Below are 18,843 nucleotides of genomic sequence, written 5' to 3'. Positions count from 1 at the left end.
CCATCTTCACTCTTTCTTTTCTGAAAGATGATTAGATCGCATTCCCTGTGTGCAATTGTTTTTGCCATCTAATACTCTGTGTCCAAAGCTTGATTGCGAAATGGAGGAGTTTGATAATTTTCCGGCCAGTAAAGACTAAAGAGACATTGTTAACAGGTAGGAAAAATTTGATATTTCATTTGGCTAGCTTATTTTCCTTTCCATTTTCTCTCATTCGTTAGGCAGATTTGTATTGGACCCGATTGGCAAACACCTGGTCTTCCCTTTTTCCACCCTTTTTCAGTCCAACCAAATAGAGGAAAAACCAACAGCTAACCATATTCTCTCCTCTCTTTTCACCCAAACCAAACACATCCTTAAAGTCCTTATTGAACTTTAAAATAGGAAATAGATTCAATCATGTCATTGCTAATATTAGAAAGAAGAACTCAATTCCACAGGATTTTTTTAATATATTCAAAGTAGGGAGGTAAATCTGAACGTCCAAAATCCATTACCGTTAAGCTTTGCTTTGTTCCCAAGTTACAAGACTATAACACATAAAAGCATTGCCACAAAATATATGCACAGGGTCTTAAAACCATATCATCATCCATCTGAGCCACAAGATCACCCACTGAATTGAGGAACAAGCAGTATCTTTCCAATGTGACCACTGTTTTCCATGAGCTGGTGAGCCTCTGCTGCATCAGATAATGGGAAATACTTATATATCACTGGTTTCACCCTGCCTGCAACTATAGCAGGCCAAACATTCTTCTCAACCTCACTAACAATCACTGCTTTGTTTTCTGGACTCCTGTGTCGCAAGCCAGCCGCTACATACAATATTAAGAGAGAGAGAGAGAGAGTGTTATATGCTTGAAAAAAAGCATTGAGAAAGTATTTACTCAGGAAAAAAAAATCGCTTCTCAATACAACGTTTATCCATACAAAATGACTTTTACCATCAAATGTAAAATAGAAACATGATGAATAATTAGAGGATAATGAAAGATGATGAGAGAATAAAATTGCATAATTGTGAATGCAAAAAGAATCCTAAAAAAATGGACAAAAATCAAGAAAAGTCTTCAAAGCCTAAATTAAAGAGGTTCATTTATTGTGAAAACATTAGGGAACCTGAATTCCTTCATGTTTTCGATAGATTTTTTCATCTTCCCTCCCCCCTCCATCTCTTCTCCTTTTCCTCAACCCAAAATTAAAAATACTCATACAGGAAATCCTTAATAGGAACTTCCAAACTATGATTTCCAAAACTTAGAATGAAACACCACATGTTTCGGACACATTTTCTGATCCCCCCCCTCCACACTTTTTCTCAACCAAAAGAGAAAAACACTCATACTGGACATACCTGTTGAGAACAGCCAAAAACAATTTACAGAAATTAGAATGTGATCTAGAGATGGTTTTCTAAAATCCTCCTTAAAAAGTAATGTATGGTAAATACAGTAACCCCTTGATGGCGTAATTTTCTTGGTACCCAGCAATGTTCACATTCTAGTGACGGTGCATCCTTCAAATATTTTACTATAGCATTGTTGGTCAGTAAGTTTACCCAGTATCTATATTATGTAGCTTGGTTTACACAGATCATACATTCCAACACAAAGAGCTACATTTCAAATGCCATGCTTTACTTCCCATAAATGAATATATTTCTGTGATGATCATGGTTGAATGATCATGACAGAAATATATAGATATTTGGAATGTAAAACATGACATCTGAAATGGTTGAATGATTCAGCAGTTGTACATATTATATAACTTCAAACAAAAATGAATGAGAGATAGCAAATTCATCCTACTCCTAAGCTATGGTACTAAGACCTGATATCAAGTGTCATACATTGCACTGTGAGGCGCTTCGAAAGCAGAGCACGGAGATCGATCTCTGTAACAGAGCCACCCATAGTTCCAATAATAAAAAGCCTCCCATCAAAATTTAAGCTCTCAATGTTTTGCTTTAAGTAGGATGCTCCAATATGATCAAGAATAACATCAACTCCTGCCATTGAACATTTAGTTAGTTGTTCTTTTTCTTATCACCTAATAATCATTACAAAAAGAATAATGAAAAACATTAATCTCTATAAACATTGAGGAAAAGTGAGGTTTTAATATTAAAGAAAATACCTTTTCCACCTGTTTCTTCCTTCACCCTTTTAACAAAGTCCTCTGTCTTGTAATTGATGCACACATCAGCCCCAAGATCCTTGCAAACAGCTAATTTTTCATCACTCCCTGCCAATCACAATCTAAAAATGTATGAATACTTGGAAACCAAACATATGCATTAGAAGAAAAGTGATACTGGACCTGCAGTAACAAACACTCTTGCTCCATGGTATTTAGCTATCTGAATTGCAAATGTACCAATCCCGCTTGAGCCTCCATGAACCTGAAATTTTAATATACATCAGTTTTGCATTGGAGAAACCATGTTGCAACAAACAAAAAAGATAGAAATTATCATTTTAAGCTTGTATCATGCATAAATTATCAAACCATTTGTAAATTGGACCATATATTATACTAAATTATCATTAAGGCTCAGAAATTACCAAAAATGTTTCCCCTGCAGATAGCTGACTCATCATAAAAACAGTTGACCAAACAGTGCACGCAATCTCAGGTAAGCTAGCAGCATCCTTGACAGAAACACCAGGTGGGATAGGAAGAACTTGTCCAGCCAGAACAGGAACCTTCTCGGCATACCCTCCTCCACTAAGAAGAGCACATACCTATATATATGCCACGATTAGTTAATTTGATACAGTGTACTAATACTATTCAATCATGTTAAAATGCTTACTCTATTTGTAAGCACCCTCAAAGAACCGTACTACAGTGCTCAACCCTCCTATACTCTGATTTATAAGATCAAAGAAGCATTGCATTAACAAGTGGCTGACCTACCAAGAAGTGGGATGCAACACCTGAGATTTTTAACTTCTTATAACTTTTTAATTGTAAGGTAAAGTTGAGACAGGTTTTGAAGTCAGATCAGAAAAAGTAGGTCAGAGAAAAACGTTTTTCATGTTCAACAGAAAACAACCTCAATATGACAGACAAAACATTTTTGGGACCATCACATACTCAACAAACCACCACAAATTAATTTCACCCACATAAGCGTTTTCTAGCTCATTTTCAAGGTCACAACCAAACACAGGACAACTTTTCTAGAAAATGTTTTCCAGAAAAATGGGTCTTCGAAAACAAATGGAGAGATTAACCATTTCAGAGCCATCTTATTCCAACCTATTATATTGTAACTAAAGAGACTATACATATATAGTTTTAGTTACATAACCTTTGTAATAAATCATACAACTTATTTAAATGATACACATATATAGTTTTATAAATTGGCACATAATAGATTGAAAAAAATAACTCGAAATGTTTGGAGCTAAACTTTGACCAACTAACATTAACAAACCCAATATTCCATTTTTCCTTCTCATTCCAAAAGAAGTAAAAACTCATAAAATGAACACGGGAAATGAAAATAACAGACCTGATCACCGATTTTCCAACGGGAAACGGATTTACCAAGAGCCTCGATGGTCCCAGAACATTCAACACCAAGGTAGTGACTGGCACCCTTGGGCGGTGGGTACGCGCCACTCCTCTGAACCGTATCAGCCTGGTTGAGCCCCGAGGCCTCGACCTTGATGAGAACCTCGTCGTCTTTGAGTTCTGGCTCATCCACTTCTTGTAGTTGCAGCACTTCTGGGCCCCCCGGACTGGTTATCACTATTGCCTTCATTTTTTGGGCGTTGACTTCACACTTTACACAGCTTTCGAGTTTGGAGTCTTGGACACACTCGTTTGGCTAAAGTTAACGAGCACTGATTAGTGCACTTCACCTAACACACTCACACCCAAGGGAAAGTGTGTAAATTTTGTAAAATGCAAAAATCTTTGTTACACACTCAAAATCGTGTTTTGAAAACATGACAGGAAATCAGCTGACACACTCTTTTAGCGCGCACACACTCCCGTCCCATAAAATAAACACGACAGGATATCAACTGACGCGTGCAAAATATTGACATTGTATAAACCGTTGTACGTTAAGAAATGTAAAGACAGTCCCTACGTTACTGAATGTTGCACACATTGTGTATGTATGTACACACACAGGGTGCAAACGACTGAAAATCGTGATTGTAAATTTTCAGTTCTTTGCATGCAATGTGTGTACGGACATAGTGTGTAACAGCTTGATGGTGATGGGTTTGGCAGCGAAGGTGAGGGCTAGTAGCTCATTGTAATTCCCTCTATTACTTCCATTTTTGCTTTCTTTCTTTCCATTTGAAGGGCCATTGTCTACATGTACCATCCTCTTCCCTGTGGCTTTTATGAAAGATGGTTAGATCACATTCCCTGTGTGCAGAATTTTTCTGTTTAATAATATTTTTGCAAAGCATGATTGCAAATTGGAGGAGTTCGATAATTTTCTGGCCAGTAAAGACTAAAGAGACATTGAGCATGTATGAGCAAAATTGATATTTCATTTGGCTAACTTAATTTCCTTTTCATACAATTTGTATTTGTGGACCTGATTAGACTTTACCAGTTAAGCTAATTGAAATCCACTCATTTTCAGTACAGCCAAATAGAAGAAAAAAACCAACACCCAACAATTTTCTCTCTTCTTTTTCACCCAAACCAAACATACCCTTAAACACCTTATTGAACTTTAAAATATGAGCTAGATTCAACCATGCCATTTGCTACTATTAGAAAGCACAAATTCAATCTATTCAACGTAGGTAGGTAACATGGAACGTCCAAAATCCATTGCCGTTAAGTTGCTTTGTTCCCAAATTACAAGACAAAAGACACATATAAAAGCATTGCCACAACATATATGCAAAAGGTCTTATAACCATATCAACCATGTGAGCCACAAGAATATCTACTAAATCAAGGAACAAGCAGTATCTTTCCAATATGAACGCTGGTTTCCAGGAGCTGGTGCGCCTCTGCTGCTTCCGATAATGGGAAATACTTGTATATCACTGGCTTCACCTTGCCTGCCACAATTGCAGGCCAAACATTCTTCTCAACCTCACTAACAATCACTGCTTTGTTTTCTGTACTCCTGTATCGCAAGCCAGCCGCTACATACAATAAAAAAGAAAAAAGAAGAAGACAATAATTATATGCAGGGAAAGAAAAAGCATATACTAAGAAAGTGTTTATAATCAGGGGGGAAAAAACACTTCTCAATAGGACATTTATCTATACAAATTTACTTTTACCATCAAATTTGGAACTATCCATAGTAAGTATGCAGGATGAAATGTAATACAGATACATGTCAAATAATTAAAGGATAAAAAAAGATGTGAGAGAAATTGCATAATTATGAATGCAGAAAGAATCCTAACAAAAAGATGGACAAAAAATTAAGAAAAGTCTTCAGAGCCAAAATTAAAGAGTTTCATTTATTGTGAAAACATTAGGGAACCTGAATTCCTTCATGTTTTGGATAGATTTTTTCATTCTCCCTCTTCTTTTCCTCAACCCAAAAAAGTACTCATACAGGAAATCCTTAATAGGAACTGCCAAACAACTATTTCCAGAAATTAGAATGAAACACTTCATGTTTTGGACACGTTTTCTGATCCTGCTCCACACTTTTTCTCAACCTAAGAAGAAAAACACTCATACTGGACATACTTGTTAGGAACAGCCAACAACAATTTCCAGAACTTAAAATGTGATCTAGAGATGGTTTTGCAAACACGAACTTAGAAAGTAATTTATGGTAAATATAGTTTCCCCCTTGATGGCATAATTTTCTTAGTACCCAGCAACATTCACATTCTAGTGATGGTGCATCCTTCAAAAAATTTACTATAGCATTGTTGGTCAGTAAGTTTAGCCAGTATCAATATTATGTAGCTTGGTTTACACAGATCGTACATTCCAACACAGAGCCTCAATTAAGATGTCATGTTTTACTTCCCATCTATCAATATATATGTTATAAATCATTATCATGACAGAAACATATTCATATATAAGAAGTAAAACATGACATCTGAAACGGTTGAATGATTCAGCAGTTGTACATATTATATAACTTAAACAAAAAAGAATGAGAGATAACAAATTTATCCAACTCCAAAGCTATGGTACTAAGACCCGATATCAAGTGTCATACATTGCAATGTGAGGCGCCTCGAAAGAAGAGCACGGAGATCGATCTCTGTAACAGAGCCACCCATAGTTCCAATAATAAAAAGCCTCCCATCAAAATTTAAGCTCTCAAGGTTTCGCTTTAAGTAGGATGCTCCAATATGATCCAGAATAACATCAACTCCTGCCATTGAACATTTAGTTAGTTATTAACCTAATAATCATGGCAAAAAGAATAATAATAAAAACATCAATCTCTATAAACATTGAGGAAAGATTTTTCAATATTAAAGAAAATACCTTTTCCACCTGTTTCTTCCTTTACCCTTTTAACAAAGTCATCTGTCTTGTAATTGACGCACACATCAGCCCCAAGATCCTTGCAAACAGCTAACTTTTCATCACTCCCTGCCATTAACAATCTAAAAATATATGAATACATGGACACTAAGCTTATGCATCAGAAGAAAAGTGAAACTGGACCTGCAGTAACAAACACTCTTGCCCCTTGGTATTTCGCCATCTGAATTGCAAATGTACCAATACCACTTGAGCCCCCATGAACCTGAAAATTTAATATTAATCAGTTACGCATTGGAGGCACCATCTTGGTAAAGTCAAAAAAGATAGAAATTATCGTTTAGAGCATGTATCATACACAGTGGTTAATACTATCAATCAGATATGTTGTTACCATAGACATTTCAGATTTCATGTGGGAACGAAAAAATTTAAAAGAAAATTGTGTATTATAATATTTAACCAAAATAAATAAATAAATAAAAGCTGCACAAGATGGTACCAGTGATTTTGAGCCATTTATGATTGGGACCATAAATTATGCTACATAATCATAAAGTGAAATTGGAGAAAGTTGGCTTGGAAATTACCAAAAATGTTTCCCCAGCAGATAGCCGACTCATCATAAAAGTAGTTGACCAAACAGTGCATGCCACCTCAGGTAAGCTAGCAGCATCCTTGAGAGAAACACCAGGTGGCACAGGAAGAAGTTGTCCAGCTGGAACAGCAACCTTCTCGGCATACCCTCCTCCACTAAGAAGAGCACATACCTATAATATTATGACTAGTTAATTTGATACAGTGTACTACTGCTATTCAATCATGTTAAAAGGCCAACTCTACCTGTAAGCACCATCAAAGAACCATGGCTCAACTCTCATATACTCTGATTTATATTAACAAAAAAGCATTGCATCATTTTGATGGAAGAATAGTATTATAAGGCTTAACAAGTAGCTGGCCTACCAAAGAGTTTTGGTGTTGCGTCACTAGACCCATTAACTTATAATTACATCACTGTATCCGATAAAATAATCTAATATCCCTATCTGTTTTCTCTTCTCATTTTTAGGCTATAAAGACACACAAAGCCTTAAATCCTTGGTCATAACTTTCTTCACCACAATTAAAGCACTGAAAAATACAAAATGAACCAGAAAAGTCCAAGGAACATGTGCATGATATTTATTAGTTAAATGATTTAGTTCGAGCCGCACATGAGAGGAGTGTTGCAATATTAGTTAAATGATCAAGTTCTTCATCTCATAGCTTATGCTTTTTGGACCATTAATAATTTATCATATGAACAAAACTTAAGTACAATTTCTTAAGTGCAATACATTATGTTCCCCATTTAAATTCAAACAAGTCTACATTGATCATAATAGCACAATCACATTATCTTTCCAAATTCCAAGGAGAATTATATTCAATTATCATAAATAACCATTAACCAAACAAAACTAATTTATGGGTTTTGTCTCAGATTCTTCATTACATGAAACCTTCCAAAACATTATTCTAAGAAAAAATAAAAACAGAAAAAGAAAAACCCACTAGACCTCAACCAAGCTGAATTCAAATACTTCCCTTAACTTATAATTACATTACTGTATCTGATAAAATAATCTAATTTCCCTACCTGTTTTCTCTTCTCAATTTTAAGCTATAAAGACACACAAAGCCTTGAATCCTTGGTCATAACTTTCTTCACCACAATTAAAGTACAGTAAAATACAATATGAACCAGAAAAGTCCAAGGAACATGTGCATGATATATATTGTTAGAATATTAGTTAAATGATTAAATTTACCATTTTCTAATAACTTAAGCTTTCAGCACGATCAGTAATTTATCATGGCATCATAACAAGTAGTTGAGACCGTCTCCACTCAACCTTCCATTTAAAATATAAAGTGTTTGACCCGCAAATGAGAGGAGTGTTGCAATATTAGTTAAATGATTACATTCATCATCTCATAACTCAAGTTTTTTGGACCATCAATAATTTATCATATGAACAAAACTTAGGTGCAATTTCTTTCTTATAAAAAAAAAAGAAAAAAGAAAAAAAAAAAAAAAAAAAAAGGTACAATTTCTTAAGTGCAATCTATTATGTTTCCCATTTAAATTCAAACAAGTCTACATTGATCAAAATAGCACAATCATATTATCTTTCCAAATTCCAAGGAGAATTATATTCAATTATCATAAATAACCATTAACCAAACAAAACTAATTTATGGGTTGTGCCTCAGATTCTTCATTACATGAAACTTTCCGAAACATTATTCTAAGATAAAATAAAAACAGAAAAAGAAAAACCCACTAGACCTCAACCAAGCTAAATCCAAACAATTCCCTCAAATTTTCAACCTTTAAACACACCCAATAGTCCATTTTTCCTTCTTATTTTCTCATCAACCAAAAGCAAAATACCCATCAAACACACAAAACCCAAGAATGAAATGAACAAACTTTCGAGAAAAACTGACCTGATCGCCTATTTTCCATTTGGAAACGGCTTTACCAACAGCTTCGATGGTCCCAGAACATTCAAGACCAAGGTACTCACTGGCACCTTTGGGTGGTGGATACACACCTTTCCTCTGAAACGTATCAGCGCGGTTCAGCGCTGTGGCCTCGACCTTGATGAGAACCTCATCGTCTTTGAATTGGGGTTCATCAACTTCTTGTATTTTCAGCACTTCTGGGCCTCCAGGACTGGTTATCACTATGGCCTTCATTTTTGGTAGGGGCGTTGACACAGTCACAGCTTTTTGGAGTTTGGAGACACTTTGGTTTGGGTTCTTTATCAAACAGCTATTAAATTATTAAGATTCATGTTTATCAAAAAAAAAAAAAAAAAAAAAAAAAATTTATTAAGATTCATTAACATAGTTTCATTTTTATCCACAAAAAAACAAAAACTTTAGTGAATGTTTATCAAAATCACAGCCAAGTTCACTTGAGTTGGTTTTATTTATTTTAAGGTATTTTTGTTTTTGTTTTTTTCCTAATATTTTCAGGTACTTTATATAAAACAAGTCAAACCCACTTAAGGTTTGGCTAAATTTGACTTCTTAATTATGAATGAAATGTCACTTTTTTGATTGAGGTTTGTATGAATGAAAAATATTATAACCAGATATCCTTACATAATGTTACTTTCCAAATTAAATATTTAATTCTTTTCTTAGAAAAAGTTATATTTAAAAAAAAGCTTACTAATTTATACAAATCTTTAAGAATAGGTGTCATTTATCACCTATCTCATGGAAGAGTGTAATTTTGTTCATTGTTTGATTTTAAAAAATAAAATAAAATATTCCATTAAAAAAGTCAAACGATAAGTGCTCATGGTTTTAACTATTACTGTAAGGACACGATTCCTGCGCAGCCCAGTAACATTTTTGGGTTCACGCGGGAGAGATCCCTCACAATACGATTTGTAGAGAGTGGGCTTGAAAAGCTTGGGCTTGGTCACGGGGCGATGGTCCGGTCTGGATTTCAGAAAGGTCCCTGTGGAAAATGGACTGGGCCTAAACGTTTAAAGCCCCGCCATGCTGCCACTTCTGAGAATGGGCTCCTCGGACTTGATCCGAGGACCCTTGTGGTCCTTTCCGGCTGTCCAACGGAGGACCTTCTCTGTTCTGTGCATGGATCGTTTCGGCGATCTTATTCATGAAGTCTTTCTTTTTTCTCCCCCCCTACTAGATTCACTTACTTCTCCTTTTATACTAGCGTGCATTCGATGTCCTTCGTCCACGTGTAGGGTCAGTCTTTACAAATACTGACATTGGTCCCATCAGTCTAATCCCGGAATTGTTGGGGATGACTTGATAAAGCTGCAGAGTACGGTTCTGTCAGGCATTAGGCCTTATCCAGAAGGGTATTTAGGGTAATCGCCCCAAGGTATTTTGGATTTCCTTACGAATTTATCCCTTTATTCTGGGGGGATTATGGGCCTGCCGAGGACTAGACTGTCCTCGGCTGCCTCCCAAAATTGGTCTGTGCTCTGCGTCATGGAGCTTGGGCCACAGTTCTCCTCGGATTGGGCCCTCGGACTCTCTAAGGGCAAATGGGCCTGGTCCGCGAATTGTTGGGCCCCACAATTACATTTATACAAATCTTAAAACCAAACCAAAAAAAAAAAAAATCCACTCATAAAACCTGGAGGAGGTTAGGTTTAATTTACCATTTACTTTATATAGTTTATCTAAAATCAAGTAATAGCTAATTTAAGTTAAAGTTTAATTGATTCTCAAAAAAAAAAAATTAACGTTTAATTTATATATAAAAAAAAAAATGTCAAATTTAAAACTAGTTAAATATCACAGCATGCAACAGTATATTCTGACCGTATCGGCAAGGTGCTGTAAAAGAGAGAGCAATGTAATGAGCCCAAAGTTGCAAACTAGCCCAAGACCCTTCAAAACCAGCCCATCAGTGCACAATACACATGCAGAGGACAAGACATGAGATTTGGATCAAGAAACTTGTGCAAGACTAACTCGAACAAAGTTAAGGCCATCTTTGGTTTGAGTGATTTTCTTCGCTAAATTCTCATCATCCATTATTCATTTTTCGTAAGACTCACATTATTTCAACTTGTTTGGCTTGATTTTCTTTCTCACTTTTTATCCCTCAAACACAAAAAAATGAGTTAAAGTAATTGAAAATGAGAACAAATTTTTTGTGTTTCTGGATTATGAAAACAGAATTACAATAGCTTTAGTACTTACTTTTTCCCTATATTCCAATTACTATCAAAGTATCAAACATTTCAATTCCCAATCCTTTAGACAACAAGTAGGTATTCCAAATTCAATTCATTTCTAAGTTCCATCGGTGTATCTATGTCGAGCAATAACAAATTGAAATTCCTTTTTCCTCGTTGAATTGCACAAATTTAGAGTGCATTGATCTCAAAGGGTATAGGTTTTCAAGAAGCCTACCCTCATGGATGTGAGAAAGCATGTCACAAATTTGGATTTTAAGCCTAAAGTCCAACATTACAGTGGATATATTCCTAAACAATAATGCATTCTACCAATTCTTCACTCCCTAGATCTTGCACATAACAAGTTTTCTGGACTAATTCCCAACTGTCTGGCAATCTGAGTACTTTGTTCTATGATAATAGTAGTTTTGCTTAGAACTATAGTCTATTACACAAGCATTCAACAATATTATTATTTATTACAAAGAATCTCGACTGTGGCAGCAATCTAATGCCATAGACCTCTCTGGAAATAACCTTACAGGTAGAATCCTCGACGAGATAACAAGCCTCTGCATAAAGTATCTTGAATTCATCCATTAATCTAACTAGGATCATCCTGAAAGGTTATTCTTCAATGCTAGCATCGGACTTGGATTTGTTACAAGCTTTTGGAATTGAGGCATTGGTACTTTCATTTCTGTGATGACATCAGATATAGGATAGCAGTAATAATTGCATTGAAAGTTGTTCACTTGAGCCGGAATATGTATAATACAAGTTTGCAGATGGAAAAACATTGTCAGCTGTTTGTTACTAGGGTCAAGCTTTATGCATTATCTTGTAATGCATTAAAATTATGAAGTAATGCGATAGCCACAAATTATTGATGTCGCAAATTTTTACTAATTCTCATTTGAAAACAACATTATTTTACTAATAAATAATCTTTCACTACATCAGTAACTTGTAAAATAGTTTATGGTTTTAGCATTTTCCAAAACTATGATATAAAATAAGGTGTGGAAGGTTGGGTCCATAAGGGCCGTGCTAGCCCACCTAATCAGAACCCAAAATGGGACCCAAGGCCCATTAGAGGACCTAAGTATGGTACATATGGAGGGAGTTAACTCCGAGCCCTGTGACAATGGGCCCAATCCAAAGGTCGGAGTGACGGGTCAAAGGGATAGCCACTTGAGGAAGTCTTTAATTGGTCGGCTTAATATTGACTAGTGACGAGGGAAGTCCGGATAAAACATGAACATAGCGAGGTCGGTAACCGAGGACTGGCAGTGCCATTGGGGAATTCACAGCCGAACATCATTTGGCGTCTAGAACAAGTTAAAAGAGAATCCTCTAAAGTTGCAAGGACCTTTTGGGCTTCTGACGAACGTGGGAATATGTGTGAAGTGAGAGAATAATGATGATCACCCCACCAACATGAGACTATAAAAGGTGAAAGAGGGTAAACAAATAGAGGTTGGAAAACCTAGAGAGTGAGAGACAGAGAGAAAACACAAGGGAGCAGAGAGGGGAAAACTTGCAAGTAAAGTCTTGTTGAGACAAAAACCAAGTGAAGCTTGGAGCAAAACTGGTAGGATTAAGATATAGCCCATATACAAATTAATTGAGGCCCAAATACTACTGCTATCTGGCTGCCACATAAGGCATTATTATTATTATTTTTGAGGAACCGCTAAGAAAATATAAGGCATTACTTAAACGGATTATTATTATTTTTATTTATTTATTGGGGTTTTAAAGAAGAAAAATAATATGAGACAAATGACTAAAATTAGCCCAAAATTTTTTGGGCGTCTGCATAATCACACTCATTTGAAGCTAATGTCTATGTTCACTGCAATATGTACACAAGGCCACACATAATTGGGAAGCAGCAAACCTTTAAATCTCCACTCTATCAATTCCACTGTCGTCTTCATTCTCTGGGTTGAACTCCCCCCGAGAGATCATATTCATGAAGGTCTTTGTTGCTTGGCCAACAGCATGAGAAGTCTTCTTTGCAGCTCCAGCAACGACAGGTTGCAAAGAGATGATGGGCAGGCTTGCTCTCTCTTGAATCATTGCTGTATCATACAAACATAACAGTCCTCAATATGGGAAAGGGGAACAATATTAATAACCAGAAACAAAATTGAAAAGGAGATTTGGGGTGCAAGAGAGAGAATTTTTTTTTTTTTGGTGTGGGGGGGGGGGGGTGTTGTTTGAGGTAGAGGAAGAAAAGTTGCAGCTCCAACATACAAATAGTTTGCTGGCGAGCAACTGCACCAATTTGTCGAATTCCAGCTTCTGCTGCTTGCACAGCTTGAGTAGATTTGCTGACCCCATCAGCTATCTCTTGGCTGAGCACCAAATGGAATAAACATATATTAATATCAAAGCATCATCGATGAAACAGTGGAAGTGAGAATAATAAAAACATAGTACAGCAATCATTTCCATAATAAACTATTCAATTAAGAAGCAAAGAAGAGTTTTACCCAGCAAGATGGGGCTACAGGACTCCTGGTTTTTTCTCTGGACTATACATAGATACCATATAACCCTGAAGAAGGTCAAGGTAACAGAAGGGTTCCAGTTTACATTTTATGAGACCCAAGTAACAATTTAAGGAAGGTCCTTTCAGATTACAGAAGGAAGTCCATGTATAGCTAATGATAAACATGTGCAACAGAGAAAAAAGAAACTATGGTAATTTACCACTAGCATTCCACAAAACAACCAAAAATTGAAATAAAGGAAGAAAAAAAAAATTAGAAGGATAATCAAAAGTAGGGAGCTTATAATCACCTTAAATCACTTAGTTCTAGTGTAAGGTCGCTGATTTCCATGCCAGATAGCCTAATGGCAGCCATAGTACTAGGGAGCTCCTCACGAGCTGTATCTGCTAGCTTTGAAAGAGATGTTGCAGCTCTCCCCATTGCCTTAAGGATATAGAGGAAAAACAGATGCATAAGAACCAAATGTTTTAAGGGGAAAAATAACTTTGTCATCAAACTTCAGATGATTTAGATATCTACAATCAGAATCTACTAAAAATAAGAGAGATGGGAGAGAGAAAGGGTGGGGGGGGGGGGGGGTGTGGGGGTGGGGAGCAAGGGACAATCCCACACATCAGAATGAAGCAGATAGAAAGGCATAAATAAAGCTTTTCAATCTGACGAACCTTATAATTTCCAAATTATAATAACTTGAAAACCTCTTCAAAATGTGAAAGGGAGATGCTTTGCACAATTCTTAAGCTAAAACAAAATTAGCTTCAGAGTTATTAGTATGCCATTAACAGATTATGGTGCAAGAATAAAGACACTTCCAAATGTCTATCACAATTGCAAGTCTCAAATGATCAAATTTGCAAGAAACAGATCGCAAATTGAAGTCTGATAAACATTATTAATTTTCTGATCAATAATGCAAATTTTAGGAACATGAAGTATTGGCCAAATAAAAATTTAAGACCATCTAGAATTCCTATATCTGGGACATAAAAGAAAACTCACATTATTATGTCAGACCAGAGAATCAAATGAGGGCATTAGTCCAACACAGATAGCAGCAGTATCACCAAAATTAAGACATGATATGATACTACCCACAAAAAAAATTCTAACATTGTTCTCAGGCAGTAGTATATCTTAATATCAATAATCAAAATCATATCTTTACAACTCTGGACTTCAACATTAGAACCTAAAGATCTTGGTGTTGCCCCTAAAATTTACAGATTCATAGACTAGTCAATAAAAATAATCAGATCATTTAAACAGAAAAAATTTGGATGTGTTTGAGGAAAATATTATCCAAAGAGCATCAAATTAAATTAATGTCCACAATAAATCAAAACCCTCAGCAAGTCCATCTATCTAGCAACTGAGAAGCCAGTTTTTACAGCATGGCCCCAAAAGCAACATGTATGGAGGGCTTCTTCATTACTATGCACCACCAAAGCTTCACATTAATGTTGGCCAGCCAACAGCGAGCATAAAGTCAATTAAGCAACATTCTTATCACCCAAGGGAGAGTTTTTCCATTACAATCCCCACCACAGCTGTGAGACAATATATTTCTGGAGATAATCTACAGTGGCAAAGCCAACCTTCTTACAATTCAAGCACCACAAGCATTTCTCAAACCATCTAACAACCACCAGATACGTCTCAACTAACAGGTAAAACAGAGTTTTTTTTCCCAAAGGAAAAGAGGAAGGGAAGGAGAGGGGGGATGGGGGGTGGGGGGTGGGAGGGGGCCAGTGGGCAGGTAAGTTTACAAGAATCAATCGAAAAGACAAGACTATGGATGCCCTACAACCACTGAAAGTGGAAGCAGAATCAGGACAAAAAAACTATCCCAAAATTCTTGAAAAGGAAGATGAGTAAAAAGCCAAAAATTCATTACAAGACACAGCTTGAGTGGGATCCTAAAAAAATGAGTGTTGAAAAGAATACACTAAGACACACAGATATATAGATAGACATATTAAAAAAAATATAAAAACAGCGTGGTGAAATCTAATTATTAGAAAAACCACAGTTATGGAGGAGGTGTTGAGCAGAACATTGGTGAGAGCTGTGGAGGATGCATATGCATCAGGCTTTCAAGCAAGAAATAAATTTCCTAATAGCTTGTTAATTTCTCATCTTTGATTTGCTGATGATAGCAATATTTTCTGTGACATAAATGCAGAACACCTTTTATAAATCATTATTACTTATAGAGAGAGAGAGAGAGAGAGAGCAGAAGCACCTAAACCAATGCCTCATACAATAAAAAATGACACTCAAGTTTTCTTCTCTAGGAGACATGACACAAATGTTAAAATCCCAATTTTCATACCCATAATTTAGTGTGTAAACAAAACCTACCTAGAAAAAAGTGAAAAATGTGAATACAGATAAAATTTCAAATTCCTAATGATGCATTAATCATTCTTTATTCAAACGCTCATGCACAAACACAAAGTGGAAAAAACCCTTAACTATTAGAAAGTAGGATATAAGCAAGCTTTACCTAGTATATCATTTTTTTTTTTTATTTAGGCAATCAAAATTAGAAGAATATGCATACCTACACAAGTTAGCACCTATTGTTATATTACATAAACCAGATTTGACACTATTGATCTTCCATATCAGACTGATATAGAGCATGTTTCTGTATATCATATGTGTTCATAAACAGTTAGTCAGGACACAAGGAAAGGTAGAATTGTTAGTCAGGACACAAGGAAAGGTAGAGTTGTTACTGGCTATTAAATCTATTGGCAAGAAGGAGATTAGGTGGTTACTGTGTAGTGGGGGGTGGATCAAACTGTAGCGATTAGCTGAAAAGAGCATGAGAAAGAAAACAATTGATCATGAAGAAAGCAAAGTATCTTGTTGCCTATTCCAGGCCTAAAAAGGGCCAAAGGCAAAACACTTGATCAGCTTCTATGGGACCAATAAGGCAGCAAGGTCAAAAAGAGGATGGGTGAAGATGGCAACATAAACTGGATAGTAAGTAGTAACTGTCGAATTTCTACATCACTTAAGAGCCATAAAAGTTATAGAAATCATTGGAACATAATGTCAGACATAAGACAACTTACATATAGTGTTGGGACAGCAGCAATAACGAGACTAGTAAATGCCACAGAAGTCTGCACATATTGAAAATTATTCATGATTATTAATAAGAGAAAATTAACATAAACCATAGTCAGTTCAATAAAATTTAAGCTAGCAAGTATGTCCCAAAAAACAGAACACTTAGTGCCTAATACAAGTTTAAATCAAAGCATACTCAGATCATAACCATTTTTTCTGTCATATACCCCTTTCCCAAAGATTACTAAAAGATATTAATCAATTCTAAGATACATAACTACCTGCAAATTAGAATGGAAGTAACATAGCTTGCTAGATTTTAACAATAATCATTTTACTGCTCATAGTAATGCCCAACTTTCATTGAACTACTTCAAACTTTTAAAAGGTAAGTCATTAGCTGAAAATATTTTCCACTCCCTCGTAAACTCCCAATAACATCATTGCTGTTTTCATTTTCCCCCTCTAGGGACTATGAGATTACCTGAACAAATTTGATTAGTATGAAGTACTAAATTTTGTTCCTCAAGAATAGATATATCTTTATGGTTATGGGTTTTCAAAAAATCATTGTTGTTAATTGGACAAGTCATTAGAGATACAACCACTGCTACAATATACATAAAAAATTTAAGAAAATAACCCCAACCTCCCTTAAGATATAAGGAAATGAAAGTGAACCCTAAATTTTTGCAAAAAAGATAGCCCCCTCCCTAACAAATACCATGAAATGCATATTTTGACCTTTTAGTTGCCAATTTAAACATTCCTCTTTTCTTGGAGAATCAGATAAGAAGGGGAAAATAAGGATTTCATAAGCCAAAGGAAAATTAGGAACTTTATCACTTAACCAAAGCAAGATACTACACAAAAATAGGGTAACTCAAGGGTGAAATAGGAATTTCATTTGTATATCTTTATATTTATAAAAACGTTACGAATGGGAACTGTAAATTTTGCAAAACTTTGGATGTCATTTTCATTTCCTCATAAAACCTGTAATTTGTTGAAAAAGTTAAAATCTTGTCATTCAATGCTTCATCTTGTTCTGAATAGCGATTAATTTTCACTTCCAATACGATGGAGAATCAAAATGATCCATTATTATATTCTAATGGGGCAACCAAACATGTCTTAAAACAAACAAAGAAACCCCATTAAAGCTAGTGAAGGCTGCAAGCCTCACAACACAATAAACACTAAAAAACTAGTACTTCGTACCGTGCAGGCAATGAACGCCAATAGCAAGAAGGCTTGGTCACTCAAGCTCAATTTGACAACATTGGCAGGAACAATGGGGTTCCCCACTTCCACATTCCACTGGCTTTGTGAATTTTCATCTTCAACAATGGTTTCTTCACTCAACACCTCCTCACCCAACCTACTATTCTCCAATTCGGCATTGGATGGTTTAGCAGCACGGGAAGCACAAAGCGCAACTAATCTGGATGGTTTAGAATGAGATGATTTCGAGGAGAGTATGGTGGGCAAAGTAAAGGGTTTGCAAAATGTTGTAATTGGATTTGGATTCTGATTCTGGTTCTGATACTTTGGCTTAGAGTGAGAGGATGTGTAGGCACAGGCACAAAATGGAGCAAATGGGTGTGTGGAATTAGTGCTTATAAGAGCAAATTTCATTGTGAAATGTGAATTCTAAAAGCTAACAATAAATAACAAAACCCCCAGTCATTCAAGTTTGATGTCACCCATGTAATCAACAACCTGAAAACAGATTCAAGAAACCCAAAACATAAAATCTCAACATAGGAAACGCAGTTTGCAGAAGTCAAAACATAGGACAAGAGAAGCAACAAAAGGAGTTCATAGATACAGATTTATTTTGTCGATAACACACCCAAAACATAAACTTAGGAAAACCCAAAAAAAAATAAGCGATGAAACAGTTATAAGAATTCTTACACTTACTCGCTACTACTAGTTTCTAGTCTCTCCTTCAAACTCTGTCTCTTCTTGGAATGTTTGAATTTGCACTGTCTACTAATGAAAATGTAAAATGAATTTGTTTTGTTTATTTTTAAGTGGTGAGGATT

General features: G+C 35.7%; 3 protein-coding genes across 3 annotated transcripts; all 3 read right to left on the bottom strand.

Moving 5' to 3' along the window:
- Nucleotides 1-470: 470 nt before the first annotated feature.
- LOC115991888 (quinone oxidoreductase PIG3-like) lies at nt 471-4,012 on the bottom strand. The gene is made up of 6 exons (XM_031115871.1): nt 3,530-4,012; nt 2,571-2,750; nt 2,326-2,407; nt 2,143-2,250; nt 1,856-2,014; nt 471-818 (listed from the first exon to the last, which is right to left on the bottom strand). The coding sequence occupies exons 1-6, from the start codon at nt 3,779-3,781 to the stop codon at nt 610-612; spliced, it is 990 nt and encodes a 329-aa protein (XP_030971731.1). The 5' UTR covers nt 3,782-4,012; the 3' UTR covers nt 471-609.
- Nucleotides 4,013-4,730: 718 nt separating this feature from the next.
- Nucleotides 4,731-9,313, bottom strand: LOC115991889 (quinone oxidoreductase PIG3-like). The gene is made up of 6 exons (XM_031115872.1): nt 8,962-9,313; nt 7,056-7,235; nt 6,649-6,730; nt 6,466-6,573; nt 6,191-6,349; nt 4,731-5,141 (listed from the first exon to the last, which is right to left on the bottom strand). Exons 1-6 carry the CDS (start codon nt 9,211-9,213, stop codon nt 4,945-4,947), a joined length of 978 nt encoding a protein of 325 aa, XP_030971732.1. The 5' UTR covers nt 9,214-9,313; the 3' UTR covers nt 4,731-4,944.
- Nucleotides 9,314-12,966: 3,653 nt separating this feature from the next.
- LOC115992627 lies at nt 12,967-18,843 on the bottom strand. The gene is made up of 6 exons (XM_031116854.1): nt 18,713-18,843; nt 18,014-18,514; nt 16,795-16,845; nt 14,001-14,134; nt 13,452-13,552; nt 12,967-13,276 (listed from the first exon to the last, which is right to left on the bottom strand). The coding sequence occupies exons 2-6, from the start codon at nt 18,428-18,430 to the stop codon at nt 13,095-13,097; spliced, it is 885 nt and encodes a 294-aa protein (XP_030972714.1). The 5' UTR covers nt 18,431-18,514; nt 18,713-18,843; the 3' UTR covers nt 12,967-13,094.

Source organism: Quercus lobata, chromosome 5 (genome assembly GCF_001633185.2).
Source record: "Quercus lobata isolate SW786 chromosome 5, ValleyOak3.0 Primary Assembly, whole genome shotgun sequence".
Classification (NCBI taxonomy): Eukaryota; Viridiplantae; Streptophyta; class Magnoliopsida; order Fagales; family Fagaceae; genus Quercus; species Quercus lobata.
This window is presented reverse-complemented; position numbering and strand designations above follow the sequence as displayed.